Consider the following 6,808-nt stretch of genomic DNA (forward strand, 5'->3'; position numbering starts at 1 on the left):
TTTTTTATTTGTCTTTGTACTTGGTTATAGATTTTGGTAAAGTGCAGTGCTAAGAATTAGGAAGAGTCATACGCAACATTAAAACGTGTTAATAACTATTACTTTCACAAAAATAACATGAAGGGGGCAATAGTTGCTTTCATTGTTTAAAGAAACCTTTCCAGATTGACATTAATGATGTCAGTGACTGTGGGTGAAAATTAAAATTTGTTGGAGTTACTTCTTAATAAGTACCAGAATGGTTTCTCATACTTTCATTAAAGAACCACAGTGACTCCTGTAGCTTTTGACTATGAGTAAAAGACTTTTTGGTCTTGACAATTATCCATTAATAGATAAAAAATCAGACAAATTTATCACTCTGCTGAAACTGACAGATACGGAATCACTTTGATCAGTCTGAACAGATGTTAGTTTTGTAAAAACCCCTTTGGCTGGCACAGCAGAAGTTAGTTATATTCTGTACAGTGTAGAAACTCCAAAATACATTGCCCGTTATCATAGATTGATATTGGTAGCTGCTTTGCTATAATGTGCTTTTCTTCTCTACTATACTCATAGGGTTGGAATAAATGTGGGATTCCTTTTCATTGAATACTTTCAAACAATGTGAGGATCTGACTGAAGCTAAAGTTGCAATACTTAATATAAAGCAAAACTATCCAGGTCTAAAAAAGTATTAAGTGTAGTTTAGGGCTATGAAGATGAGATTACTGGAGACTGAACAGGAGGGCAGTAAAGCATTTCTAAATGTCTATCTACAGTATTTGTATGAGGGAATACTGTATGAACTTTAGAACACCCCAAATGTACCATTAAATGAAGCTCAACGTCAGTGTATATTTAATTAAGGGCTAAACAACTAGTGAACTAAAAAGCTTGTATTATATATAGATAACTACAGAAAAATGCATTAGTTGGTGTTTAAGAAAATGGTTATATGTAAGACACTAAAGCTTGAGTTTTCAGATGGTGCTGCTTGGCAGACACAATTGAGTCTCACTATTAATACACAGGATTATACTTAATAATTGCCATATGGTACTAATCAGGAAATCCAAGAGATAAATTTGGTCATGAGTTGAGCTTTTGATTTTGGGTAAAATTATACTAATCTAATTCCTGGAAGATGTAGATTAGTTATGTCAATGAAAAAAGTGTTGGCAGTGCTGAGCAGGGTGGCACACCATGAAAGGAGCAGACAGTAAAGGTGTTGATAATTTATTTAAAAGATACCAGTATTGGAGCCTTTATGTTTAGTCATCTGTCATGGGTGTGGGTCTCCACAATTCATATTCTTAGATGCATTTGGGCTAGATCTCCTTTACACACTAACATAAATCATCTACAAACGCATCCAGAATGAAAACAGTATTTGTCTGTATTTCAAATACCACTTTCTTTATTGCAGTGCTAGTGGGAAATCCAAGCAAAGGAAGACAAGAAAACTCCCCACCTAAACCTGAAACCTTGAAAGACTCAGATTTTAGGTGTTAAGGAGAATTATCCAGCATTAAATAGTTTAGTATGAGCCATTATTTTCCTATGTCAAAAATACTTGCCATAAGTGACGGCTCTACTATTTTTCATTGGCTTCACCTCAAATTCTGGATCTGTTGTTATGAGAGACTTTAATGGAGGCCCTGAGAGGTTACTTCTTATATTTAACTCCAGATCTGCAAGATTCGATCAAGAACACCAAACAATTCATGTGTAGACTGCTTACACCAATATCATTCAACAGTGAGTAAGATGAAGCAGGAACTTTGATTGTTGGCTATCTGTTATCTTCAATGATAATGGTTCTTCTAGGATATGCGTCAACATCCACAAATATGTAACGGACTTCAGGTTTTCCTCCCTCAGGGTTCTGTAATGAGGAAAACACTTTCAGGCTCTGTTTTTTTCTCTTTGGTACTTTAAATCCAAGATTAGGCTTGTCAGCTACATCAAGCAATTGTACATACCTCTTTGACTTCCACGTGGACTGTTCCCTGCTTTCCTGGTTCAGAGCCCTCAATATAGAACTTCAAACGCATATGTTTCAGTCCATCCTTTATGTATTCAACGTGACTAAAAATGGCAAAACAAAACAAAAAAACAACCCACCCAGAAAGGATAGCTAGTTAATCTTCAAATTTCAGCTTCTTATTTAGAGAGGAGCTGCTTAGCTACTTTTGTGAGAAAGTGTATTCCACTGCAGCCCTTATGCTACCTTGGGTTCCTTCTTGACTTCTCTTCCCAAGCTTTACTGTGGGTATATGAGGAGTAGTGGAGAGTTAGAAGAGAGAACTCATTACCAGCTGATGGTTAACAGTTGAGGTGCTTTAATGTTCTCGCTGCAGTCCTCCCTTCAAAATTCATGCAAAACATGCCAAGAATGCTTTGTCAACTCAGATATTAGGTTGGTTAATTCTTCACATATTCTGGCAATAATTTCATTCTATAGAAGTTGTGTAACTTTGACATTAATTTCAAACCTCTAGCCTAAGTGCTGATATTTCAGTTACAGCCAGGTTACGGTTAAATACTAGATAAACAGAAAGGTGAAATCACTTTCCAGGTGACCACCTCCAGAAACTAATGGTCACACTAGAATTACGCTGCCAGTTTAGGTTTCCTACTGAAATTACTAACTGCTGCACAGTTTCAAGCTTTTCTTTCCATCAATCAAATCCAGATAACATGCTGTGAATTAATGAACACTTTGAATACAGTTTAAGGTGACATGGTGGGTTACAAAGGACAAAGATGAATGAAGTCTCACTGCAGTAAATCACATTCAAGATGTCCATATACAGAAAAACTACATTTTTGAGACATTAAGCCTTTTATCACAGACTTGAGCTCTCTGCAATCTGAAATAATCTCCTAAAAATAATCTCCATTTCATCGTTTAAATTTTATAGCCTGGCTTGTGTGTCCCATACTGTATGAAACCTCATGGAATAAATTCAAGTCAAAGAACACAATAGACAAAGCCTCTGCTGGGTTATACTGCAGGGAGGATTTGTTTTATAAGAATTAGTTCTGTTGTTTACCTCAACCGGAGAAAAACTGATACACTGATAAATGTTTAGGTGAGAACTGTTCTGTTAAATATGCAGCAAAGATGTGGCCTCAAGTACCAGAAAGTAATCTAAGTAATGGGCAGTCAGTGCTGCATGTCAACTCAGGACATCAGACTCACTGCAGTGACTACACCTGCTCAGCTAGACACAGTTAAGCTTTAAATTGAGCAAGGTGGATTCTTAGAAGTCCAAGTTGAAACCTCTCCTGCTCCTTCTGGCCTGTTAAGAGCTGTTACTTCATAAGAAGAAAAACTCTCTCCTGTTTTTCAAAGAGAGAGTTTACTCTATTTGAGGACTTCACGCTACACTTCGGTCTCACCCTGCTTCCCAGGTGCATGCCTGTGCCTCTGTACCACTCTCTTCAGACTCATCCTCTTTTTTGTAGGGAGGTGCTCCGTGTTTACCATGCTGGCCATTGCTTGTTCTGAGGCACATGGAATTGGCATTCTATATTGCATGTGTGCTGTATTTAGTGGTGTGTGCCACAAAAGACATACTGAAAAAAATTCCTTTCATTTTCACTTAAAATTGACAGGGTACGTCACACAGTTCAGTAATCTAGATCTAACTTTCTGTGATGTGACCCAAAATGCCTCTGCTGTGCAAAACCTATTGTCTGTATGGGGCAAACACCTGACAAGCTGTCGTCTTCCTCTTCGCGTTGCCTCCCCATAACCTTTAATGGGTTCACCAAAAACACCAATTACCTACAAGAGAAAAGAGATTTGAGTTGTCAGAAGGTATCAAGTTCAAACAGATATTCCAGCATCAGCTCTTGTCCCTTCTGTGAATATATCTTCTTTCAATTCCTTCAATAAATTGTCCCTTGTGAGTCTGATACATCAAGAATGCAATAGTTTAGGAAAGAAAACACCACAGCAAAAATTACTCCATTTCAGCATTTTTCCTTTACAATCACATGCAAAATGCCTATAATAAATCCTAGTGATATGTTCCATTTGTACCATCCTCTGGCATTAAGACATTTTAATCTCTTTTCTTACTGTGTGTTTTATACTTTACTGACATTTTGTGTAAAAAGGGGAAAAAAACATATTTGCTCATGTCTTTTTCAAGACACCATCTGACTGTTTTGAAGTTTAATCTTAAAATGCAAATAACTGCCCTTCACCTATCTAAGAAACACTGCTTAAGAAATTCAAGGATTTTTTTCTTTAGATCTTTAAAGACAGACCAAATTAAACTAGTTTTAAAATTATTTTAAAGTTGCTTAGAAAGGAAGGGTGCTTTCATGGTGTGACTACTGGAGAGGAGTTTTAATTCTACAAACTTGTTCTAAAGCAATCTTAATTTCTTTCCTAGTACGAACTTGTCGCTTCAGGCATCTCAGCAGAACCTGTGATAATTTTTCAAAGCTATTCCCCACCTTTCTTGTTTTAAGCACTGACTTTTGTAGTCTAGTTTTGGACTGACTTTTGTTTATATTTAGCTATCTTATGTGACTGATCCTATGACTGTCACCTTTCTCCTTTCCTATTAGCCACAGTAATATTAACCTTGTTTCTAATTAAGAGTTTCAATTCCTTGATATTTACATTTTGATATGACAGAACCCTACAGAAGTTGCAGCAGAGTAACTGTGTTGAGGAAAGTCAGCAACACAGATCCATAAATCTTAAGTGGGACCAGCTGCCCCTCTGATCTGCAGAACTCTGCAAGTACCTACAGATACACGTGCTTTGAAGTGGCAGACACTGTAGGGCTCTCTTGTCTTTTAGCATGCTAATTCATTCAGACTCAGAGCTTACATTAACTTCACCTAGTATAGGTTCAGACTTAGAGCTGACCCAGCTCTGTTCAGCTAGAAGCATAGGCTGATCTTGCTGGTGTTTGAACATCTCTGTGGATATTCCTGTAGATTTGCTTGTGAGATGCAAACTTTTGACTTAAAGAGAGAGGCCATAATTAATGAGAAACATAAGCTTATGACTAACGTTCAAAAACCAACCTCAGGGTGAGATCTGCATTTCTCCAAGGCATCTCCATAGATCTTACTTGGACTAGAAGAAGAGAATAACTCTTTAAAAATCACATAGAACAAGCCACCTGCAAAAGAAACAAAAACAAATAGAATGAGAATTGATTTGGAATTAATAAAAAGTATCTTCTGATAAAGAATAGTAATTTAAAAAATAACCTGTAACACCAATTCCAACAAGCACCACAATAAAATAGGTGAAGTCTCTTCCAGCTTCTTTCACTGAAATAAAACATAAAACAATGTGAGAGTTAGATCCATGGGAAGTAAAACTTGCATACAATTATTATATATGTGCTCTTCTATTAGTTCAAACTACTCAAATAACATTTTGACAAAAGAAAAAGTCCCGACCACAGCTTCCACAATGCCTCATCACTAAGAGATCATGGAACGTCTTGATGTTATCAAAGGCAAATTTATATTTCTGTACTAAGTATTACTATTTTCTGCTTTCTTGCAATCAAAGGAACAACAAAAAGGAGGCATATTAGACCAAAATATGTATTTACTGAGACTGTCAACTGCAGTTTATGATGTAATTTGACCTAACGCACTAGTAAAAGGGTCAGTATAGACCGTGAAAAGAGTCACATGAGATTCACACTTACAAAGTACTCTTTGAGAAGGAGGAAGAAACTACTCATTTGTTTAAGTGGTAAAGTACGCCTTGCAGCAAAGTGCAAATTACTGAGGAAACATTAAAAAGCATTTTTTTCCTGAAGTGTTCTCATCAGTTGAAGATGCTCTCCAGAAACTTTCTCAATCTGGAATTTCTGAGACAGCGCAGGAGCCACCTTTCACTGACATGAATGAGAAGAGCCACAGTGCCAGGCCCCCCGTAAAGAAACCAGCAACAGATACAGCACTTTGGAAAAGTGCTGGAAGTAGACTTGGCTTAAGAGCATTAAAACAGGTCGTGTGTGAAAGGTTTTCCTTTTAAAAAGAGGAATTACTAGGACTTACTCCTCATGTGGATTCGACTTACACGCTCAATCAAGCTGTTTGGAAGATGTCAAAGGATTTCACTTCTGCCTCAGCAGTGCCTACACTGAAGAGTTTGCAACCAACACCATGGAAAACGAGCCTGTTGGTTTCCTGAAAGTTGTGTTGGTTTGTTTTTTTTTTCAGTTTCCGAGCTGTGGGCGTGTATGGGGGCTGTACAACCACAGGGGCACCCCCTCACCTCTGCCCACAGCCCTTACCTTTCCGAGCCGCCGACAGCAGAGCCTCATCCTTTTGCTCCCTTCGCACCGACACATGCTTGCTGTCATGCCCAGACCTTTCAGCCCCCAGCCCCCCAGCCTGCGTCCACACACCCGCCTGGGCGCCCCGGAGCGGCGCTGAGGGGCTGCGGGGGGGCTGCTGCTGCCGCCGCCATCTCAGGCAGGGCGCCGGCGGCCATCTCCCCAGGGAGCCCCGCAGCTGCCCGCCGCCTCGCAGCAGGGCGGCGGGGAGCAGCATGCCCAGGCACCCCGGGCGGCTTCACGCCGCTCTCCCCACCCCCGAGGCTTGGCGGAGGAGCAGAGGGGAAAAAACTTTCTCCCCGCGGCGGGCGGGGACCCCTCGGAGGCGGCTGAGGGAGGCAGCAGCCCTTCAGCAGCCCCCGGTGCCCTGCCAGCCGCGCCCCGCCATTGCCGCTGCGGAAATCTTCCAGCGGGGTGCGAGGGGAGGAGGTGGCGGTGGCGGCGAGCCCTGGGAGCCGTAGTTTGAGCGAGCTGCCTCCTGCGCCCGCTGC

The 6,808-nt window shown here is 40.2% G+C and overlaps 1 protein-coding gene across 1 annotated transcript; it reads right to left on the reverse strand.

Annotated features, from left to right (window-relative positions):
• Positions 1-1,205: 1,205 nt before the first annotated feature.
• Positions 1,206-6,755, reverse strand: TIMM21 (translocase of inner mitochondrial membrane 21). The gene is made up of 6 exons (XM_068671363.1): positions 6,276-6,755; positions 5,230-5,292; positions 5,041-5,138; positions 3,705-3,778; positions 1,968-2,073; positions 1,206-1,870 (listed from the first exon to the last, which is right to left on the reverse strand). The coding sequence occupies exons 1-6, from the start codon at positions 6,532-6,534 to the stop codon at positions 1,778-1,780; spliced, it is 693 nt and encodes a 230-aa protein (XP_068527464.1). The 5' UTR covers positions 6,535-6,755; the 3' UTR covers positions 1,206-1,777.
• Positions 6,756-6,808: the final 53 nt, after the last annotated feature.

This window comes from Anas acuta, chromosome 2 (assembly GCF_963932015.1).
Source record: "Anas acuta chromosome 2, bAnaAcu1.1, whole genome shotgun sequence".
Lineage (NCBI taxonomy): Eukaryota > Metazoa > Chordata > Aves > Anseriformes > Anatidae > Anas > Anas acuta.

Bases quoted from the DNA above. Each gene is read 5' to 3' on its own strand.
- TIMM21 (XM_068671363.1), bottom strand. From the start codon at position 6,534: ATGCTGCTCCCCGCCGCCCTGCTGCGAGGCGGCGGGCAGCTGCGGGGC. The intron at 3,779-5,040 runs GTTGGTTTTTGA...TTTCTCTTGTAG, and splicing joins AATGCAGATCTCACCCTGAG to GTAATTGGTGTTTTTGGTGA. The intron at 2,074-3,704 runs GTGTTTGCCCCA...TGCCATTTTTAG, and splicing joins GGAAGACGACAGCTTGTCAG to TCACGTTGAATACATAAAGG.